Source organism: Dendrobates tinctorius, unplaced genomic scaffold, assembly GCF_039654945.1.
Source record: "Dendrobates tinctorius isolate UK_male_01 unplaced genomic scaffold, ASM3965494v1 ptg000138l, whole genome shotgun sequence".
In the NCBI taxonomy this organism is placed as follows: domain Eukaryota; kingdom Metazoa; phylum Chordata; class Amphibia; order Anura; family Dendrobatidae; genus Dendrobates; species Dendrobates tinctorius.
In genome coordinates, this window is record NW_027361806.1 from 19,717,766 (window position 1) to 19,741,950 (window position 24,185).

General features: G+C 42.6%; 1 protein-coding gene across 2 annotated transcripts in view; it reads right to left on the minus strand.

Moving 5' to 3' along the window:
• Positions 1–24,185, minus strand: part of NEGR1 (neuronal growth regulator 1) — a 628,361-nt gene that overhangs the window by 294,878 nt on the left and 309,298 nt on the right. For both annotated transcript variants that reach the window (XM_073544786.1, XM_073544785.1), the window contains exon 3: positions 4,457–4,582. In XM_073544786.1, coding sequence (XP_073400887.1) covers positions 4,457–4,582 — 126 coding nt within the window. The remainder of the gene's footprint in view (positions 1–4,456; positions 4,583–24,185) is intronic.

The window sequence follows — 24,185 nt, forward strand, 5'->3', positions numbered from 1 at the left end:
GGGCACCGTAGGAACCCCCCAAGGCTACTGTTAGTTGTGGTGAATAGGATCAGGGGTCTGCAATCCGCTAGCTACCAACCTCTCTGGTTTTCTGGACTTAGCTTGTGTTTTTGTTTTTTCCTCCTCCGGTGACTCATTTATAACACTCAATGTATTACCGCCATACTGTTTCAGAATAATACTTCCACATACAATTTACATATTTACTGCCAGTGCCTAAATAATATGCAGCAGCTACATATTTCCATAGAAAAGTACAGTTCACTTTCCAAATTACACCGCCATATAACACTTAGTAATACTGTTATGTGCAGGTAGTATTCAGCAGTATTGATAAATTATATTTATTATCCGGTTAAAGGGAATCAGTCACCCTTTTTTGAGATATCATATAATGATATCATTCAATTTTGTGTTACCTAAGTATTGCAGTCGTATTTTTTCCCCCCCTGTCCCCGCACCTTTGATGCATAAATACCTTTGCTATCACTCTTCAGATTTATGGGAATCGCCGCGCTCCGGTCCGATGGGCGTGCCTTATTCTCCCCCCACCTTGCCTTGCTTGACGTAATTTCTTCGGTGAATCTAACAGATGGCGTTGTTTATTCGAGCCTGCGCATTCATAAGGCCGCTGGCGCTTGCGCAGTATGCTTTGCCCAAATGTGCGCAAAGCAAATAAACGTTACTGCGCATGCGCCAGTATTTTTCCTGGTGTCTATGACCCAGAAGTCTTCATCTGCCTGAGAGACGCTCTTCCTGGATGCTGGACACCTGAGGAAAGCCCTGAGCAGAGCGCAAACACCGGACCCTGAGGAGATGATTTTCTTCCTCAGGGTTCGGTGTTTGCGCTCTGCTCAGGGCTTTCCTCAATGATCCGGCATCCAGGAAGAGCTTCTCTCAGGCAGATGAAGACTTCCAGGTCATAGACGCCAGGAAAAATACCGGCGCATACGCAGTAGCGATTAGATGCTTTGCCCATAGTTGGGCAAAGCATACTGCGCAAGCGCGAACAGTGTTTTCAATGCGCAACCGCTGACATACTACCTACGTGAACGCAAGACTTCCTATAACGAAATACGCAGAGCAAGACAAGACGAAGGGGGGAATAAGCCACGCCCATCGGACTGGACCACGGCGATTTCCATAAATCTGAAGGGTGATAACAAAGGTATTTATGCATCAAAGATGCGGGGACAGGGGGGGAAAAAATACGACTACAATACATAGGTAACACAAAACTGAATGATATCATTATATGATATCTCAAAAAAGGGTGACAGATTCCCTTTAAAAACCTCACTTTTTTTAGTGGAAGCTTCTTTGGGGTGTTTTCTGAATCAGGTTTAAAGGGTTTTTGAAGCGTTTTGGAAATTTGCACAAAAACAAAATGCCCAGCAGGCCGCCACTTCGCTGAATTTGCAAGAAGAAAATCGTAAAAAAAAAAATATTGGATCCAGGAGAATCCAGTATTTTTATAAATTTTGAGGCAAATTTAATACACCTCGAACGAATCTGCTCATCTCTGTTCACTACACATATAAAATGTATTTTTAGTATCCAAATAATTTTGCCAAACAGTCCCTAAATAATACGCTCATATAGTGCACACCTAGTGCCACCATATCGTGCCATAATAATTCTGGAGAACATCATCATGAAGTAGATGCTTGAGCAATAGCTGAAAACCAATAATGAGTGTATGACTGTTTCAGATGATGATCGTCGGTCAGCGATCAGTTAAACCATTATTGGTTCTTATCTATTACCAAATGAATGATGGTTTAGGTTGAGCTGAAATCCTTAATTTTCTTAAACTTTAGTAAATGTGTGTGCCTTTACTATTTTGTATTATCTAGAATATCAGCAGGATAACTGAGCTGCCATTAACTACCTCCCACACTAATGAGATGCCTCTGCACAATCTGTCCCAGTCTACATAGCACAGATGATAAGTTACAGAAATTAGGAGCAGTCATTAACTCCCTCCTACTCTAATGATAATGAAAGGACTCTGCTCAACCTGTCCCAGTCTACACAACACAGATGATAAATGAGCTACAGAAATTAGGAGCTGTCATTAACTCACTCCTACTCTAACAATAATGAGATAACTCTGCTCAACTTGTCCCAGTCTACACAGCAAAGATGATAAGTGAGCTACAGGAATCAGGACTTGTCAGCGTACTGTGACTTCTCTAGTGTTTGATGTGAAAAATGGAACACTTCTGTCACGGTGTTCTTCTCCGGTATAACACAATCAACAGAACAAGAGGTAAGTGAACAGTCCACGAACCTTTAGTACATGCAAACCAAACGTTCCATAAAACAATCCAACACACAAAGGATAAAATAGTCCAGGAGCAAGAATGCAGTCCAGTAAGGGGACAAATGCCCCATGAGATGAGTTGCAATCCTCCGCTTAGAGATCGATACATCAGTGCGGCTCCAGATACCTCTTTGTATAGGGCTCCTCCGACAGTATTTTCCAGGGTAATCAGGGTTTCTCCAAGTCTCTATGGGTGGTGGCCTTAGCAGTAGCATCCCACAAAGGATCTATTCTACTGGTGTCTCTCCTGAGGATAGACAATTCCTCTTTATATCCACATTGGTGTGTTAGGCCATCATCCACAGATCAGGGGGAAGGTGGCAGGGGCTCATCTCACATCATTTGATTATTTAATCAACATGCTCAGTTTTTCCTCTGCTCTGCAGGTCAACAAGCAATCGGGAACCACACAATGGTCAATCAACATATTATCAGACATCGATTGTTCAATGACCCTGCATCCCTGTCTTGCAAAGATAGCAGACAATATAGGAGCTGATAAAAGAGGCAAACAGCAGCCATTCAAAAATATCAAGAGTAAACTTTTAAAACAAATATGACAACAGTCTATGGTTCTTCATCTGCTGAAAATAGAAGTCTGGATAATTAACATTGAATGCTGTGTTGTCACATTAAAGGGGATACACAAAAATGATACAGAGCAACAAGACAACGCTCCCAAAATCAGTAAAAATATGAACAAAGAGATTTATAGAAAATATATATATTATATTAATGTAAATACCGTAATACATCATTTTCTGATTATATTTTGCTCATAATGTGTCAAAAATATATATTTTTTAATTATTTTTTGTAACCTATACAGTAAAAATGTGTATAAACCAGCACTCCTGACCATATTTCTATCGAAGACCAGTTTCAACCATTGTAATGATCACTCAAAAATATTTACATCATCAAAAAATAATATAAATTCAATTTATAAATAAACATAAATTTGCAAAAGAGTTTTCCAAGAGATTTAATGGCAATTTCCGACCCCAAGCCTTATCGAGATCTGAAGACTCAGTCTAGATCATGATCCCACAGGACACAGGAATCATTTATCTGCTTCTCCCTGGATGACATGTATCAGCAAACCCCATTATTTGACTCAGGAACTCTCATTCACCGCCTTTGAATGACGGTGATACACACATATATATATATATATATATATATATATATATATGTTATGATGAGTCACCGAAGGAGGAAAAAACAAAATACTAGCTAAGTCCAGAAAAACCAGAGAGGTTGGCAGCTATCGGATTGCAGACCCCTGAACCTATCCACAACAACTAGCAGTGGCCGTGGGGGGTTCCTATGGTGTCCTAGACCCCTCGATCACAGCCGGAGAACTACATAGCCTAAAGACAGAAAGGGGAAAAACTAAACTGCCCCAGAGCATTCCCCAAAGCAATAAGCAGCCCACAACATATAATGACGGTGAAGCAAGATGAAAACACTAACAACACTAACACTAACTAGGTTGAGCAAATGATGGGGCCCAAGCTAACTAAAATAGGACAGGATAAGAAAGCTGCTGTCTGCCATCCGCAAAAACCCTATCCAAAATGTGCCAACCGACTGATAGGAAAAACAGGCCCTGAAGTCGCTAGGCTTCAAAAGACTATATCAGCACTCAGGTATATTCTGAAGACAGAGCAAAAGATCAACAGATCAGAGACAAAAATGGAATTCAGCTCAGAACAGGCAGAACTCCCAAAAAACAAGGCAAAACAAAACAAAACTGAAGTGTACAAAGCAGAGCAGAAAAACTTAGCTTTGAGACGCAGGAATCAGACTGGTCTCCAAGAATCCAGCAGGAAAATCACCAGCCAGGAAGAAGGGCGTCGGCAGCCTTATATCCAGTCCTCAATTCCAGCCACCCAGTCATCATCTAGCTGCCCAGCTGTTTGGTAATCAGCCTCACTACCTTCCTTCACCAGAGGAGGGAGTTCATCAGACCTCAACGGTGAAGGGAAAAATGAACTCACAACATATATATATATATATATATATATATATATATAGTTCATCCCATAAGATACATTATCATGGACACCCATAGAAATATTCTCCAAGTTTTTGGAGATGAAATGCAGCCACTGAGCGGACACCTACCCGAAGGTGAGATATGTTTCCATAATATTGAAGGCTCGGGTTTTCCACTGGCCAAACATGTAAGTGATACATTGGTTCCTTCATTGACGACCATGTTGGCGGAGATGTCGTAGATTTTCGGAGAAACTGCAACATTAAAAAAAACACCAAACATTTAATACTAATTAGTGATTATTTCAAATGTAGCAATATAACATTACTGAGTTTGAGCTTTTCCAACTTTTATACTTCTTCTATCTTTGCCCAGAAATAACTACGGTAGATTTCTGAACATGGAAAGAGATAAAATGTTCTCCTTCTCTTGTGTTCTCTTATGTTTTTTTCGATATTGATTTATTTCCTTATATTATGTTTTTTAAGCTTTTTCCCAGTCAAACAATGACTTTTCTTCAGCCCACACAATCACTGTCAGCAGCGTTCTCCTCGTTACAGGCGTTCTCCTCTTTTGGACAATCCCTACTTGTTAGGAGCATCGACAATGAATGGTCCTTAGTGACCGGCAACTTCTGGTGCAATTAAAGTAGCAGATTCCAAGTAAAAAAAAAAAAATCATGAAAATTACCAAGGGCGTAAGTACTGAATGTAGAACTGATGCAGATTTTTACACAGAACTGATTGCAGACAGAAAATTGAAAGTGGAAACCAGTTACCGACAAGTGATTGACATTTCATCAAATCACAAGCACAGGCGCTACTGAAACTTCTGAGGCAAAAAGTGTGAGTTTGTTATGGATTTTCTTCCTCCTATTGGACAATTTAGACAAATTATTGACATGTTGCTACACTGCTAACTGTCAATCACCTAGTGGTGGGCGGACTTAGGCTGAGAATGGAGCCAATAACCAAGGCAGCAGAAGTGCTCCTTCCCGCCCAGAGCACTTTCAGACTCATTTGTATAACATTTTGAAAGTGAATTTCTTGACAATGCAACAATGTTTTTTTTTTTCAATAAAGATATAGAATTACTTATATTCAGAACTTTTTTTTTGGTGGTGTTGAATGAACTGACTGGAATTACCTGGTGATAATTGGTAATCTGTCACTCACTAAAATAATAGGATGATGATGAGATTGTGAAGGGTTAAAACTAAAATCAGAGCTGAAGTTTCATTTTCTCCATTCTCTGAAGGTTTCGTTTCTCCATTTTTGCTGCTTTAAGATAAATTTTTTTAATAGGGTAAAAGTTCAGGCTGTCATGAAACCAGACTGTTCCTCATCAGGTACAAGATAAGGGACCCGGGGGTGTATTACTCTGAAGAATATGCCATTATACTACATTCTATGTTATTTGGATACGGACATATATGTAGTTTCCGGTTTTCTTGCAATATTATTGGCTTATAAAGTGAAGCATTACCATGATGCTATTGGTAGTTGAGAACTTTGCATAATTAAGCAAAATATTATAAAAGAAGTGACTAAAATAAACAGGACTAGTGATCTGTCTTGATCCTCCTGTACAGAGACCCCCATCTCCGTGTGGTCATTTCCAGTTGCTAGCAACGCCCTGTGGATTAATTTGGAAATCACTGGATCAACCGAGAAGGGTTAATTTAACCCTCTCCCTATCAAGAGCACAATCACAATGTTCTCATGGACAGGATGACACTTGGCTTTCCAACCATTGCAAAATGTTCAAATTAGTTTATTTTTTGCAAGATCATCCACTATTTTTTTCCTACAAACATTAACTTCTACTATACTGTCTATGTCCTGACGAGAAATTTAGACAATAGAAAATGTCACAGAAACAGGAGAGAAAACTACTTTGTGGAAAGATTTGTATATAGTGCAGTTACTCCTCTTTTTGGAAACCTATGGAGATCTACGACTATGGAATTCCCACCACCAATATAAGTTTCCCATTAGAGGACTTTAAAAAAAAATATAGACGGTATATATTTTAACACCGCGGCACAAATTACCAGATCTAATATTATCAAGGTTTGTTAAAATAAACACTCATGAAATGTAAAATGCTCGGAGCAAAAACCTAAAATGAGGATTAAAAGCAAAAACATAAATGTGTCCCTAAAGCACAGAAGCTTCCGAAGCCAACGGTGTTAGAAACCTTATCATGCAACGTTATTTACAGAAAACGAAAATTCAATGTAGGGGAAAAAATAAATAAATTAAATTTAATTTCTTTTCTAGCAATATAAATCCTAAAATTGATACACTCTTCACTTGCCTATATTTCATTTATCAGGACTATGAGTCCGGTGGAGACTTTTTGCAAATATTCCGCTATAAAAAAAACCCTCCCACCATTAAATAATGAAAAAGTTATTAAATTTACTGCAATCATAATACATTCAACCCGAGCTACAGAACGTCCCGCTCAGACGGTTTATTAATCTTTAATTATGTGACCCCATAACGACCATCTAAATGGGACGCTTATTGTAGGACTTGGACTCGGTGCTTCTTTCCATAAACCTTGGGATATTTCTTCCCCTCTTGGAGTGAGGAGCCTGGTTTACGATATCTTCACTCAATATCAAAGAAACCAAAGGGAATGGAATAAATCAATACAAGGTAAGTTCAGTGGAAAAACACCCTGAGCTGGAGCATAAACTCTTTTCATGGTGGGAACGTCCGCGCATTAAACAATTATACACTTGAATATTGACCTCTGTCTAAGACTACAGTTTTTAATCTAAGTCTCAAAATAGGCGACACTTTATTATTAGTGAAGACTCAGAGGGATCGTATTCGGATGAGGTGTTATCGAAGCATGCTCGGGTGCTAACCGAGTGTCTCTGGTGTGCTCACATAACAAGTTCGAGTCCCCACAGCTGCAACACATGCAGTAAAGATCAGCACCGTAAATGAAATCTCTGGATGCTGTTAACAAAGGCATGAAAAAGTGTAAAAGTGATCTGTGTAATAAAAGTGCTCTGCGGGCAGATTAATGCACATAGAATCATCAGTCTGAGTGTACTGCCCCCCCCACTGAACTGACATGCCCCCAGTGTACTGACCCCCTCCCCCACTGAACTGACACGCCCCCAGTGTACTGACATGCCCCCAGTGTACTGACCCCCTCCCCCACTGAACTGACACGCCCCCAGTGTACTGACACGCCCCCAGTGTACTGACAACCCCCCACTGTACTGACACGCCCCCAGTGTACTGACACCCCCCAGTGTACTGACACGCCCCCAGTGTACTGACACTTCTCCAGTGTACTGACACGCCCCCACTTACTGACACCCCCCAGTATACTGACACGCTCCCAGTGCACATCCAGCCTCATTTGCATATGGATTCTACACTAGATTTCTCGTGACTTGCACATCAGATCTCTACAAAAAAAATGTATCATTTTAATTGTGGGACAAGCACCTATCCAGCAGACAGGTTTCCTTTTAAGACGTTTTCCAGCTTCTAAAGTGATGGAATATAATCATTTCATTAATGGATCCGACCTCAAATATCCTAAAAGTGAAGGAGGGTAGCCGCAATGTTCCCACAGCCCCAGGCCTAGCCCCTCTCAGGGCCCTGTTCCCCATTTTCCCGGTTTTTCACCTCTGTAAATGAAGACATCTCTAGGAACCGCTGGTTTGCGGGGGGTCTCAGGCAGATGTGGGGGGGTCTCAGGCAGATGTGGGGGGGTCTCAGGCAGATGTGGAGGGGCATGGGGAGATTTGCTATTTTTGCAGACAGTCCAGGAGGTCTCCCATGAATCTAAGAGCATTTCAGGGGATTAGGTAGGAATGCCATAAATGCATGCGGACTCCCGTGGTCTACCCTGTAAGGGGGTAAATACTTTTTCCCTGCACTTTCTGTTCTCTATTATTTCTTCCCTATAATACCTGTCATATACGGTCCTGCCTTCTATATATATATATCACACCTTTTAGCGACAGAGAAGCCTCTGTGCCACCATGATTATCAAGGGAAGAAAGATGAATTTCACACCAGGAAAACAAGCTCCATCCAGTAATATTTTACATGACGGAGTTTACAGCACATTCAGCCTCACCAGGCAATCAGTCCCCAGCTGGGGATCGCAGTGATATCGGAGATGTACATGATTAGGTCTCTCACTGGTTGATTGAAATGCAGAACTCAAGCCTTCCCTCTCCACCGCCTGCTCCATGTAAGGGGCTCCTTCTGATCTGGAAGCCCCCAAAGCCCTTATTGTTGCTGCAAATCACAAATTTGTTTGTTCGTTGTCCTCGTATGTTGTGTTGTAAACATTGGTAAATCCGGCACGATATGACGAGGTCTACAGACTGGGATCAAGACCAAGATGGTATGGAAATAGCTGATGGCCCCTCGACAGGAGCGAAGTCAGCAGGACCGATTCTGCACAACCAGGAGCAGCCATGTACACAAGTGGCGCTGTTTACAGAAGAAAGCAAATGCTTTCTAGATACCTTCCTAACATCATGCAACCTTTAAAGGGAACCAGTCACCACTTTTTGGGGCTACCAGGTAAAAATATCATTCAGTTTAGTGTCACCTATGCATTATACAAGTACTTTTGATACCCCTTGACTCCCCACGTATGTTCCATAAATACAGTTTTTATTCATCCCGCGCTGTATGTAAATATGCTCGGTCCGGTCCGATGAGCGGGGCTTACAGTCCGTCTCTCCCCCACTCCTGGCTTGCTCTACGCACTCCTATCGGGGAATTTCTGCGTTCGCGTAGAGTTTTGGCGCATGCGCATTCAAACGGCCTCTCGTGCGTGCGCAGTAGGGTGACCGCAAAAAATCGATGTCGGAATTTTGTCCGTCTGGACCCCACAAAACGATTCCCCTTTCCAGATATTGAGATAGCCAAAATTTGAGCTCGATCAAACGACGTTAACCCGTGCCGCTCGTCGCTCAAAGTTTGAAAAAAATCTAAATTGAGGTATTTTAAGATTTAGGTATTTTGCATAGTCTGTTAGACTATAAAGAATGTGACAACAACATTGCAGAAATAGCCCTGACCAAATTTTCGAACCATTTGTGGTATTTGAATGCAGAGTTGGTGGGATTATCGTTTTTTGATCCCACCATTACAGACAATGAAAAGTTGTTAATGGCTAATAAATTGCTCAGTAGCACAGATGAACCATCAGAGCACGCTAACCTACATGAGTTGATAATTTTACATAGTTATCTTATCTATTCTAGAGCTTTTGTTAAAGTAGTTTTTGAAACGTCAGAATATAACGCTCGGCATTTGCTTACAACTTGCAGGACATATTGCTTTTGTTCTTCATCTTTTGTCAGAAGGTCGTTAAAGTCGGTTACTTCCTACCTCTTTTAATTTTTCTTTCCTAACTTTTGGATTTACAACCCTAGCGTGCTCTGATGGTTCATCTGTGCTACTGAGCAATTTATTAGCCATTAACAACTTTTCATTGTCTGTAATGGTGGGATCAAAAAACGATAATCCCACCAACTCTGCATTCAAATACCACGAATGGTTCGAAAATTTGGTCAGGGCTATTTCTGAAATGTTGTTGTCACATTCTTTATAGTCTAACAGACTATGCAAAATACCTAAATCTTAAAATACCTCAATTTGGATTTTTTCAAACTTTGAGCGACGAGCGGCACGGGTTAACGTCGTTTGATCGAGCTCAAATTTTGGTTATCTCAATATCTGGATAGGGGAATCGTTTTGTGGGGTCCAGACGGACAAGATTCTGACATTTTTTCCCCCCCATATGAGATCCGGTCACCCTAGTGCGCAGTATGCTTCGCCCAGCTGTGGGCAAAGCCAAAAAACAGTATTGCGCATGCGCAGGCAAACGCGATTGCTTTCTATGTACCGTAGGTATATTTCGTACCGGAAGTACAATAAGCAGCGCCCATCGGACCGGACCGAGCATATCTACATACAGCGCGGGAGGAATAAACCCGGTATTTATGAAACATACGTGGGGAGTCAAGGGATATCAAAAGTACTTGTGTAATGCATAGGTGACAGTACATTGAATGATATTTTTACTTGGTAGCTCAAAAAAGTGGTGACTGGTTCCCTTTAAACATTGTACCAATATGAAGTCTAAGGAAACACATTTAACAAAGATAAAAAATGTTTTAAATATATCGGAGATCACCTTAAATTAATAAAATTGCACTAAGTTTAACTTTGCAATCTTTATTTCTGATATACAATTTGCAGTTTGATCTAAGTTTCAGGTTTTTCTCTTGGGAGATTGTCTCTCCTGGTAATATAGACTGGATGTGAGCTCTGTGTGTCTCTCCCAGTAATATAGCCTGGATGTGAGGTCTGTGTGTCTCTCCCAGTAATATAGGCTGGATGTGAGGTCTGTGTGTCTCTCCCAGTAATATAGGCTGGATGTGAGGTCTGTGTCTCTCCCAGTAATATAGGCTGGATGTGAGCTCTGTGTGTCTCCCAGTAATATAGGCTGGATGTGAGCTCTGTGTGTCTCCCAGTAATATAGGTTGGATGTGAGGTCTGTGTGTCTCTCCCAGTAATATAGCCTGGATGTGAGGTCTGTGTGTCTCTCCCAGTAATATAGGCTGGATGTGAGGTCTGTGTGTCTCTCCCAGTAATATAGGCTGAATGTGAGGTCTGTGTGTCTCTCCCAGTAATATAGGCTGGATGTGAGGTCTGTGTGTCTCTCCCAGTAATATAGGCTGGATGTGAGCTCTGTGTGTCTCTCCCAGTAATATAGGCTGGATGTGAGGTCTGTGTGTCTCACCCAGTAATATAGTCAGGATGTGAGCTCTGTGTGTCTCTCCCAGTAATATAGTCAGGATGTGAGATCTGTGTATCTCCCAGTAATATAGGCTGGATGTGAGGTCTGTGTGTCTCTCCCAGTAATATAGACTGGATGTGAGCTCTGTGTCTCTCCCAGTAATATAGGCTGGATGTGAGGTCCGTGTGTCTCCCAGTAATATAGGCTGGATGTGAGCTCTGTGTGTCTCTCCCAGTAATATAGGCTGGATGTGAGGTCTGTGTCTCTCCCAGTAATATAGGCTGGATATGAGCTCTGTGTCTCTCCCAGTAATATAGGCTGGATCTGAGGTCTGTGTCTCTCCCAGTAATATAGACTGGATGTGAGCTCTGTGTGTCTCTCCCAGTAATATAGGCTGAATGTGAGGTCTGTGTGTCTCACCCAGTAATATAGTCAGGATGTGAGCTCTGTGTGTCTCTCCCAGTAATATAGGCTGGATGTGAGGTCTGTGTCTCTCCCAGTAATATAGGCTGGGTGTGAGCTCTGTGTCTCTCCCAGTAATATAGGCTGGATGTGAGGTCTGTGTCTCTCCCAGTAATATAGGCTGGATGTGAGGTCTGTGTGTCTCACCCAGTAATATAGTCAGGATGTGAGCTCTGTGTCTCCCAGTAATATAGGCTGGATGTGAGCTCTGTGTGTCTCTCCCAGTAATATAGGCTGGATGTGAGGTCTGTGTCTCTCCCAGTAATATAGGCTGGATGTGAGCTCTGTGTCTCTCCCAAAAATATAGGCTGGATGTGAGGTCTGTGTCTCTCCCAGTAATATAGGCTGGATGTGAGGTCTGTGTGTCTCTCCCAGTAATATAGACTGGATGTGAGGTCTGTGTCTCTCCCAGTAATATAGGCTGGATGTGAGGTCTGTGTGTCTCTCCCAGTAATACAGGCTGGATGTGAGGTCTGTGTGTCTCTCCCAGTAATATAGGCTGGATGTGAGGTCTGTGTCTCTCCCAGTAATATAGGCTGGATGTGAGGTCTGTGTCTCTCCCAGTAATATAGGCTGGATGTGAGGTCTGTGTCTCTCCCAGTAATATAGGCTGGATGTGAGGTCTGTGTGTCCCTCCCAGCAATATAGGCTGGATATGAGCTCTGTGTGTCTCTCCCAGTAATATAGGCTGGATATGAGCGCTGTGTGTCTCTCATAGTAATATAGGCTGGATGTGAGGTCTGTGTGTCCCTCCAAGTAATATAGGCCGGATATGAGCTCTGTGTGTCTCTCACAGTAATATAGGCTGGATATGAGCTCTGTGTGTCTCTCACAGTAATATAGGCTGGATGCATGTGAGCTCCATGTGTCTCTCCCAGTCTCCCAATAATATAGGCGGCCAGAATATAGGTTGGATGTGAGGTCTGTGAGCTTCTTCAATTAAAAGAGGATACATGTGATGTGAGATCTGTGCATCTTTAGGTTGCTCCAATTTTTATTAGCTCATATACCAGCACAGCTAATGTCCTACACTTAAATTAATTTAATTCGCAATCCTCACTTTCCTCTCTGAGACTATAGACACTTTTGCCTCTTTCCACTTATGAGATCTGTATATAACCTCCACACCAGCCCTGCTGCTACATCTATCTCTAAAGGGAGAGGGAAAGCAGCGAGTCTATTATTATTATTATTATTATTTATATAGCACCACATTAATTCCATGATGCTGTACATGAGAAGGGGGAGTCTACAGAACAAGGGACTCGAAAAGTTACTTACAAACACTCTGCAGCAGCAAAACGGTAAAATCTTTTTTTTAATGAAGACAGTGTAAAAAGTTGCTTAACTTTGTATTTCGAAAGCAAATGAACAATGAAAAATAAATTCTGTGTGGAGGTGTGCATGGCCTTACTGTTATTCAGTAGTCATCATCATCACTAGACCAAGTCCACTCATTATGATTGTGAATGACTTTATTTAAGACGTTTATGTCCTAAAACAAGGTACGATATTGATAGACTTTACGCTCTTATGTCTCGGGGAGATTAAATTCGCTTTCCTTCTTAGAGACGCGATTTCATGGGGTAGGGAAATTAGATTGTCAGCTTCACTGGAGCAGGTAATCATAGGAATAAATATGTTTCCTGTAAACCTTTCTGCTGACTCTACACATAAATTATATGACCCAAATAACATCACGTCATCCCGCAGCCTTGTACACACTATAGGGACAGGAAATATTGCTATTGGCTTCTTATCCACCGGGGGCAGTATAGCAGAAGTCTATACTCATGGCCAATGTTACATTATATATACTATTATACTTGTCACAAATTTTGTATGATCCTATGATATTCCATCATTTAATTATCCGCCACCCATCAGGCTCTGTTACTGCATTTAAAGGAATTTCTTTTATGTCTTTGTTTAAAGGGATAGTCCTCTTGGCATAACCGGCTTTATTTGGCAGCTCCCCCACTGGTTAGGTGGAGGTATTACATGGTACTCCTTTTTAACTGAACGCTCAGCGGGGTAGCTAATAAAAATCTGACACAGCACCCACGTCCATTAAGTCTATATGCAGCTACACGGCATATTCATTGGGATTTGGGATTGTTCGGACAACCCCTTTAATTTTCAAGCAGTGCCGGCAATAACTGGTTTATATGTATTTTTTTCAAGAAAACGTCTATTATCATTGTAAGAAAACTAATGAAAAAGTGCTCATCCAGCAGAATATGATGATTAGTCTGCAATGTCCTTTACTGCTCAGATGATATCGAATTAAATGAAAGAACATTTCCTATAAGACGGGATGAAATCTAATGATGTCCTAAAAAGAAACGTTCAGAAGTCGGCGGCTGCCCGGAGCTCACAGCAGACACTTCTATGTGAAGCCGACTTCTGACACGAAGGTAATATGGCCGCAGGATGCGACGCATTAACCGTAAGGAGCGCGGATAATATGGCGCCGTCTTGGCACAAATGAAGCCTTGAACACCTCCGCTCTGGTCCTGTAACACGGGAGGGATGACGCTCCGGGACAGGAAATTACACGGTTATTATCATATCTCATAGACATTTACAGAGGTCGCAAAGTGTGAAATTATGGAACTTAACATGGAACTTGAAACGTTGCCACTTTTTTCCTTGCATGAAGGCATCTTAGCCCCTCCGGGTGATTCTCCCCTTCCATTCCTATTTTTAACCCCCTTCCAAAACTTGTATCTAAAAATGTATTAACTTAGAAAATGTTGCCCCCCCAGAAAACCTCTATTGTTCACCATCATGGAATTTCCTGCTACCACCATCGTCTGCAGGCTTCACCACTCCAACCGACTTACCCTAAAGACGCCCCTCTATGTATGCCCCATGGCACAGCCCGCGCATTAAAGGGATCCTGCACATGGAACATGTGGTCAGATGGGCAGGGAGCACGGTGTAGAGCAGGAGAAGCTGACCAGATTCCTAGAGAGTTTTATGGAAGTATCATTTTTCTTTTCATTTTAATCCCTTGGTTTTTTTTTTTCCTTAGGATTCCAGTGGGTGGTCCCAATCAGTGATTGATCAGAAGAAAACCAAATGTAGACACAAAAAAGTCAAAAATACACAAAATTAATAATGCTAATCAGTGATTGGCAGATATTACATGCAGAATCTGTTCTCACTAAACTATTCGTCCAGGACAGCAAGTTGGAGGGGAGAGGCTCCTGCTGCAGTCAGCTGTCTTACCACCAGACACAGTACAGTGAAGTAAAAGAAGAGGGGCATGGCGGAGCTCCTGAGAAGATTTCTTTAATCGATATTAAGTAGGAAATAAAGGGAACAGGTCCTCTGATAGTTATTTTGCCTATGCATTTTCTGTGTTTTTTAAGGGAATTTTATAGCAATTTTTTGATTTGTAATCTGAGAACAGCACATAGTAGAAGCAGAGACCCTGAGTCCAGTGATGTATCACTTACTGAGCTGATTGGTGCAGTTTTGATAAAATCCCTGTTTTCTCTGCTGTAGATGTAGCAGTGTTCAAAATACTGAGCTGTGTATAACCCCACCCACACTACTGATTGGCAGCTTTACGTGCAAATTGTGCCAATCAGTGGTGGGGCGGGGTAACACACATTAACTGGACTAACTGGTACATGACATCAAGTCATGTAGTGAAAATAAAACACTGATTGGATTAAAACTACAACCCACTAAGTAACACATCACTGGAATCATGTGCACCTAACAGCAAGGCAGGAAAGGTAGAAATTCAACCTTCCAAGCCCTATTTCTTCTTTAGCTTTCTGTACTTTAATTTTCAGGTTGATATATATGGTACAAGTTTTACTATCCAAAAAGTAAAAATTCTGCATTTTGAGAAAATCAGAAAATATCATTATTTCACCTTTACCCAGATAATTGGGTAATGAGCCAGCTAAGGAACAGGAGAAAGGCAAGATTAGGGATTGGGAAGGAAATCAGCGAGTGAGCCGGGATGAAGCTGGGGAGAAGACAAGCAAAAAGTCGTCCCAGTGACATATGACTGGCCTGAGATGGCTAAACTTTCAAAATAAAGTGCAAAAAAAGTTTTTTTATGAAAACCTCTGTTGAAAAATTACTGTACAGCGTAACGCCAGGAATAACCCAAACGATGGGATCACTTAATGCCTGCAGGGTTTAGATAACTGCAGGTGGAAAGATGTCCTCAGACTATGAAGATGGAGGAACATCTTTGACTTTTCAAACACCACGGCTGGTGCCAATAATAAAGCAAAGTTTTTGTATTTTTCCAGCCATGCGTCTTCCATTACGCTTTTGGATGTGATGAGATCTATTGATTCCTTTGACATATCTGCATGATGCAAATCAGTGTTTATGTCCGGTGGTCCCCGGCGCTGCCTTACATTGAGATGGAGATTTTTTTTTTATTTTTTTAGATGAACCAGAAACAGAAGAAACGACATATTGCAAGGTAACTGAAATGATGAAAGAGAAGAAAGTCTGCAACAGACATGGAAACGCCTGGGGCATTTATCTTAGAAACAAGTTATCACATTCAAGATGTCAAAATTGACTAAATCTACACGAGCCGAGCGGTGTATTATTTATAAGATGAAAAGCAGAACTCGGGCTGTTGACATTATTTCAAGATCAGTCCTATCTATATCAGAAAATAACACGTCCATGGAGAAAAGGTAATGAGATGAAAGAGACATAATTGCATGTGAAAAATTAGCAAGAAAATCTGAAATTACAGTATGTCTTATGAAATGGCTCGGAGCGATACGCTAGTTCTAGTTAAATTTAGATGTAATTTCCGGGACGGTCTGTGCTGTACAGACACATCAAAACACATTACAGTTCATGAGGGCATGCCCCGGAGCGCTCTCGGCTGTATCGGAGCTGTCTAGTATCTGGATCCTCTAAAGCCTCTGCCATATTTGGTTGTAGGAATGAAGACCTGGACAATGGGGGCTTGGATTGGGTCTTGGGTTGGCACTAAGTGGACAATCGTGGATGGTAATAGGAGTTGACAACTTGCCTCGTGACCCTTTTTTTCTTGATCGCCACCTTATGTTGCATGGGGGCTGTCAAAAAGTTGCATAAATTGTGACACTGCAAGAGAAATCCAACCAACTCTGTAGGTGTACTGTAAGGGGAGTGCCAGTTCCTAGACTCCTGGAGATGAGCACCCCTGGAAGAAGCTGTTTGCGAAATGCATGTTGGAATGTTCAGTTGCCCTTTTTGCCTTATTGCCTCTTTTATTGCATTCAGTATCTTTTTACTTGTTTGCCCATAGGAGACCTTTATATGGACCATGTATGGAGTTTATCAGGCTGCACTTGGTATTTTCCTTGATATTCTATCTCCCTATACTTATGTGTAATTTTAGCTGCATTTAGTTTTTTACTGCAGCCAGCCGCTTGGCGTTCCTTTACTACATTATTATTTACCTTGTGGTCCTGCCTTCTGCTTGACATCTTCATTATATCGGTTTTTATGATCTGTGTTTTTCTACACCCTCACTTTTTTGCAAATATTTTATTCTATCTTTTCATGAAGATCTGACACTTTGATACAGTAGTCAGTGTGCAGCTTGTATAACAGTAAATTTGGTGTTCCCTCTAAATAACTCAACCCACAGCCATGAACTAAACCGTTGGCAACAAAAGGGCGTACACCCCTAAATGAAAATGGCCACTGTTGTGAGTTCATTTTCCCCTTCAATATTGAGGTCTGATGAACTCCCTCTTCTGGTGAAGGAAGGTAGTGAGGCTGATTACAAAGCACCTGAGCAGAATGATGATGACTGGGTGACTGGGATTGCTGACTGGATATAAGGCAGCCGACGCCCTTCTGCCTTGCGGGTGATTACTCTGAGGGATTCTTGGAGACCAGTCTGATTCCTGCTCCTCAAAAGCTAAGTTTTCTGCTCTACCTTTTGCATTTGTGTTTTGGTTTTGTTTTGCCTTGTTTTTCTGGACTTCTGCCTTTCCCTGCTGGGTGAGCTGAATTCCTTTTTGCTCTGTCTTCAGATAATACCTGAGCACTGATATAGTCTTTTTGAAGCCTAGCGTCTTCAGGGCTTTTTTCCCTATCAGTCTGTTGGCTCTTGTTTTTGAGAGGGTTTTGGCGGATTGCAGACAGCAGCTTTTCTATTCTGTCCTATTTAGTTAGCTTGTGCCCCATCATTTGCTCAGCCTATCTTTCTATCTGTGTGAGTGTTTTTTCATCTTGCTTCACCGTCATTATATGTTGGGGGCTGCCTATTGCTTTGGGGTCTGCTCTGGGGCAGTTTAGATTTCCCTTTCTGTCTTTAGGCTATGTAGTTCTCCGGCTGTGATCGAGGGGTCTAGGGCACCGTAGGAACCCCCCACGGCTACTGCTAGTTGTGTTGTGAGGTTCAGGGGTCTGCAATCCGATAGCTGCCAACTTCTCTGGTTTTCTGAACTTAGCTAGTATTTCCGTTTTTTGCCTCCTACGGTGACTCATTCATAACAGAATCACCCACCAAACCGCAGATCCTAGGGTACTCAATAGCAGGAAAGAATTGTAAAAAAAAAAATAAAAAAATAAAAAAAGGGTGTGTATATTCTTTCCTCTATAGCTCTGAGGCCGTAGGGGGAATTTTTTTTTTCTCTCAATGGAGATAAAGCAATTGTCTGATCGTGTGGAGCAGCTCACTGCAGAAGTGCGGGGAATTTCCGCCTACCTTGCTCATTCACATGCTGCTGAACCAAAGATCCCTACTCCTGATGTGTCTTTTGGGGATCAGTCTAAATTTTTGAATTTCAAACATAATTGTAAATTATTTTTTGCCTTGAAGCCTAACTCATCAGGGAGCTCCGCGCAGCAGGTTAAAATTGTCATCTCTTTGCTGCGTGGCGATCCCCAGGATTGGGCGTTTTCTTTGAAACCAGATGATCCTATTCTGACTAATGTGAACGCATTTTTTCAAGCCTTGGGGTTGTTGTATGATGAACCTAATGCTATTGATCAGGCTGAAAAGACCCTGTTGGCATTGAGCCAAGGTCGAGATTCTGCAGAGTTGTACTGTCAAAAATTCCGAAAGTGGGCGGTTGTTACTACCTGGAATGATAATGCCTTGGCAGCTCTCTTTCGGAAGGGTTTGTCAGAAGCCGTAAAAGATACTATGGTGGGATTTCCTGTTCCCTTTGGTCTTGACGATTCTATGTCATTAGCCATTCAGGTTGATCGGCGTTTACGTGAACGCAGGACTGCACGAGAGGTGTTGCCACCTGTTGAACAAGTGTCTGAACCTATGCAATGTGATAGAGTTTTGTCCAGGGAGCAACGTCAGGAGTTCAGAAGGCGTAATAAGCTGTGTTTTTTTTGTGGAGATGCCTCGCATATTATTTCTGTCTGTCCTAAACGAGAGAAATGTTTTGCACACACGTTTTCTGTGGGTGGTGTTCAACCTAAGTTTCTTCTGGCAATTACTCTGATCTGCTCCCTGTCCACATTTTCCGCCAAGGCTTTTGTGGATTCGGGAGCAGCCCTGAATCTAATGGACTTGGATTTTGCTAAACGTTGTGGATTTCCGATGACACCTCTGCGGACGCCTATCCCTTTGAGGGGGATTGATGCTACTCCTTTGGCGAAAAATAAAACGCAGTTTTGGACCCAGGTGGAAATGCGGGTCGCCCCAGACCATCAAGAAAATTGCAGATTTTTGGTGTTGCATAATTTGCATGATACCATTGTTCTGGGGTTTCCCTGGTTGCAAATTCATAATCCTGTTTTGGATTGGAAATCTGTGTCTGTGGTGAGTTGGGGTTGTCGGTGTGCCCTTAGTGAGGCTCCGGTTTTTTCCACCTCTCCTCAGTCGCATGATGTTCCTGACTATTTGGCGGACTTTTATGATGTATTTAGTGAGAATGAGTCTGCATCTTTGCCTTCTCATAGGAGTTATGACTGTGCAATTGAACTGAGCCCGGGGTGTAAATTTCCTAAGGGTCGGCTCTTCAATTTATCTGTACCTGAGCACGAGGCTATGCGATCCTATATTAAGGAGGCGTTGGAGAAGGGTCATATTAGACCATCCTCTTCACCCTTAGGTGCCGTTTTTTTTTTTTTCGTGGCCAAAAAGGATGGTTCATTAAGGCCTTGTATTGATTATCGTGCCCTCAACAAAATTACTGTTAAATATCAGTATCCGTTACCCCTGATTTCGGATCTATTCTCCAGAGTTAAAGGTGCTTGCTGGTTTACCAAGCTTGACCTCAGGGGGGCGTATAATCTTATCTGCATTAAGCATGGGAATGAATGGAAGACGGCGTTTAATACTCCGGAGGGACATTTTGAGTACCTGGTGATGCCTTTTGGGCTCACTAATGCCCCTTCTGTCTTCCACTGCTTAATGAACGACATTTTCCGAGACTTTGTGGATAAATTTTTGATTATCTATCTGGATGATATTTTGATCTTCTCCAAGGATTGGGATTCTCATGTGGAACATGTTCGGACTGTGTTCTGGATCTTGAGGGAGAATTCCCTGTATGTCAAAGGATCGAAATGCCTTTTTGGGGTACAGAGGATTTCATTTTTGGGATTTATTTTGTCTCCGTCAACTATTGAAATGGACCCAGCCAAGGTACAGGCCATTTATGATTGGGTTCAGCCCACTTCTTTGAAGGCCCTCCAGAAGTTTTTGGGTTTTGCTAATTTTTATCGGAAATTTATAGCAAAATTTTCTAGTATTGCCAAGCCATTGACTGATCTGACTAAAAAGGGTGCTGATGTGTTGAATTGGTCTCCAGAGGCTGTTTCGTCCTTTCAGGAGCTGAAGCGAAGATTCACTTCTGCCCCGGTTTTGCGGCAACCTGATGTCTCACTCCCGTTCCAGGTAGAGGTGGACGCTTCTGAGATTGGTGCAGGAGCTGTTTTGTCCCAAAAGGATCCTGTAACATCTAAAATGAATCCCTGTGCTTTCTTTTCCCGAAAGTTCTCTCCATCTGAACGTAACTATGATGTGGGGAATCGGGAACTGTTAGCCATGAAATGGGCATTTGAGGAGTGGAGACATTGGTTGGAGGGAGCTAAACACCAAGTCGTGGTCCTCACTGACCACAAGAATTTGATTTACCTGGAGTCGGCCAAACGCTTGAACCCTAGACCGGCTAGGTAGGCCTTGCTTTTTACACGTTTTGATTTTGTGGTCTCTTTTCTTCCTGGCACTAAGAATGTCAAGGCAGACGCCCTCTCTAGGAGCTTCTTTGCTGATTCTCCTTAGGTGACCAAGCCTGCTACCATCTTAGGGGAAGGGGTAGTTCTTTCTGCCATCTCGCCCGATTTGAGACGTGCTCTGGAAGAGTTCCATGAGGACAAACCTGAGCGTTGTCCCAGTGGAATGTTGTATGTTCCTGACCAGTGGAAGAAGAGAGTGATGTCTGAAGTTCATTGCTCTGCATTGGCTGGTCATCCAGGTATTTTTGGTACTAGAGATCTGGTGAGTCGGTCTTTTTGGTGGCCCGCCTTGTCTCGTGATGTCAGGAATTTTGTGCAGTCCTGTGGGACTTGCTCCTGGTCTAAACCTTGTTCTCGCTCTAGTGGCTTGTTGATGCCTTTGCCGGTGCCCAGGAGGCCATGGACCCATATTTCAATGGATTTCATCTCTGATATGCCTGTCTCTCAGCGAATGACTGTTATTTGGGTGATTTGTGATAGGTTCTCTAAGATGGTTCATCTTGTACCACTCCCTAAGTTGCCATCTTCCTCTGAGTTGGTGCCCCTGTTTTTGCAACAGGTGGTTCGCTTGCACAGGATTCCTGAGAACATTGTATCTGACAGAGGGGTTCAATTTGTGTCTAGATTTTGGAGGACTTTCTGTTCCAAGCTGGGAATTCAGTTGTCCTTCTCCTCTGCTTTTCACCCTCAGACCAATGGGCAGATGGAGAGAACAAACCAGACCTTGGAGTCATATTTGAGATGCTTGATTTCCGCTGATCAGAATGATTGGGTTTCATTTTTGCCCTTGGCCGAATTTGCTTTAAATAATAGAGCTAGTTCTGCCACTTTGATGTCACCTTTTTTTTGTAACTTTGGGTTTCATCCTCGATTTTCTTCAGGGCAGGTGGAGCCTTCTGCCTGCCCAGGTGTTGACACTGTGGTGGAGAGAATGCACCAGATCTGGGACCAATTGGTGGATAAGTTATCTCTCTCCCAGGAAAAGGCCCAGCGGTTTTCCAACCGACATAGGACCATTGGTCCCCAGTTTAAGGTTGGTGATATGGTTTGGTTATCATCAAAAAATATCGCTATGAAGGTGGCTTCTCATAAGTTTAAGCCTAGATTTATTGGACCTTACAAGATTTTGGAGATTATTAATCCGGTCTCTGTTCGTTTGGCTCTTCCTGTCACATTTAAAATTCATAATGTGTTTCATAAGTCCTTGTTGAAGAGGTTTGTTGAACCAGTTGTTCCTGGCGTGGCACCTCCGGACCCTGTATTAGTTGAAGGTAACATGGAATATGAGGTAGAGAAGATACTGGATTCCCGTCTGGCTAGACGGAGACTCCAGTATTTGGTTAAGTGGAAGGGTTATGGTCAGGAGGATAATTCCTGGGTCTCTGCTTCTGATATTCATGCCAAAAGATTGGTGCGTGCCTTTCATGATCACCCTGATCGCCCTGGTGGCGTGGATGAGGGTTCGGTGACCCCTCTTCAAGGGGGAGGTACTGTTGTGAGTTAATTTTCCCCTTCACCATTGAGGTCTGATGAACTCCCTCTTCTGGTGAAGGAAGGTAGTGAGGCTGATTACAAAGCACCTGAGCAGAATGATGATGACTGCGTGACTGGGATTGCTGACTGGATATAAGGCAGCCGACGCCCTTCTGCCTTGCGGGTGATTACTCTGAGGGATTCTTGGAGACCAGTCTGATTCCTGCTCCTCAAAAGCTAAGTTTTCTGCTCTACCTTTTGCATTTGTGTTTTGGTTTTGTTTTGCCTTGTTTTTCTGGACTTCTGCCTTTCCCTGCTGGGTGAGCTGAATTCCTTTTTGCTTTGTCTTCAGATAATACCTGAGCACTGATATAGTCTTTTTGAAGCCTAGCGTCTTCAGGGCTTTTTTCCCTATCAGTCTGTTGGCTCTTGTTTATGAGAGGGTTTTGGCGGATTGCAGACAGCAGCTTTTCTATTCTGTCCTATTTAGTTAGCTTGTGCCCCATCATTTGCTCAGCCTATCTTTCTATCTGTGTGAGTGTTTTTTCATCTTGCTTCACCGTCATTATATGTGGGGGGCTGCCTATTGCCTTGGGGTCTGCTCTGGGGCAGTTTAGATTTCCCTTTCTGTCTTTAGGCTATGTAGTTCTCCGGCTGTGATCGAGGGGTCTAGGGCACAGTAGGAACCCCCCACGGCTACTGCTAGTTGTGTTGTGAGGTTCAGGGGTCTGCAATCCGATAGCTGCCAACTTCTCTGGTTTTCTGGACTTAGCTAGTATTTCCGTTTTTTGCCTCCTACGGTGACTCATTCATAACAGGCCACATTGTGCCAAGAATGTAAATATTTTGTATGGCTGACATTATTTCCAAGCGATGTCTTAACTCAACTCTCTTGGGCAAGGAGGTCACTGGAGCTTCATCAGTGGCCTCTGGAATCCTCTTCCCATGATGACACCACGGAGCTGGTGGATGTTAGAGATCTTGTGCTCCTCCACTTTCCATTTGAGTATGCCCCAAGAATGCACAATAGGCTTTAGGTATGAGACATGCTTGGCCAGTCCAGCACCTTTACCCCCAGTTTCTATAGGAAGGCAGTGGTCGTCCTGTAGGTGTTTTGGGGGTTATGTTGGAATACTGCTATGCTGTCCAATTTCCGAAGGGAGGGGATCATGCTCTGCTTTACTACGTCAGGGTACATGTTGACATTCATGGTACCCTCAATGAACTGTAGTCCACCACAGCGGGCAGCACTCATGCAGCCCCAAACCATGACACTCCACCACCATGTTTGACTGTAGGTAGGACACACTTGTCTTTGTGTTCCTCTCCTGATTGTTGCCACGGTCGCTTGACACCATCTGAACCAAATAAGGTTTTCTTAGTCTCGTCAGAGCACAGGACTTGGCTCCAGTAATCTATGACCTTCGTCTGCTTGTCTTCAGCACAGTGTTTGTGGACTTTCTTGTGCACCATCTTCAGTAGAGGCTTGCTTCAGGGAAAGGAGCCATGCAGACCAATGTGATGCAGTGTGCGGTGGCGTATGGTCTGAGCACTGACAGGTGGACCCCCCACCCCTATAACCACTGCAGCAACACTGGCAGCACTAATGCATCTATTAATGTGAGAGGTGTACTCACCTTTGTTATATAGTGTGCGTGCGTGTGTGTGTGTATATATATATATATACACACACACACACTATATATATATATATATATATATATCTCTTTAATAACAAAGAAAAAATAATAATATAAAATGTGGAAAAGAGGTCAGACATGACTGACATAGGAAAAAATAGTTTTTTTCATGTTGAAGGACTTAACTTTGGATATTTGTTTTTCCTGGCTGGATTTTGTTATCTTTGACTATCGAACTATTTATACTTTGTTCTAGTTCTGACTTTACAGTCCAGGTATTACCTCC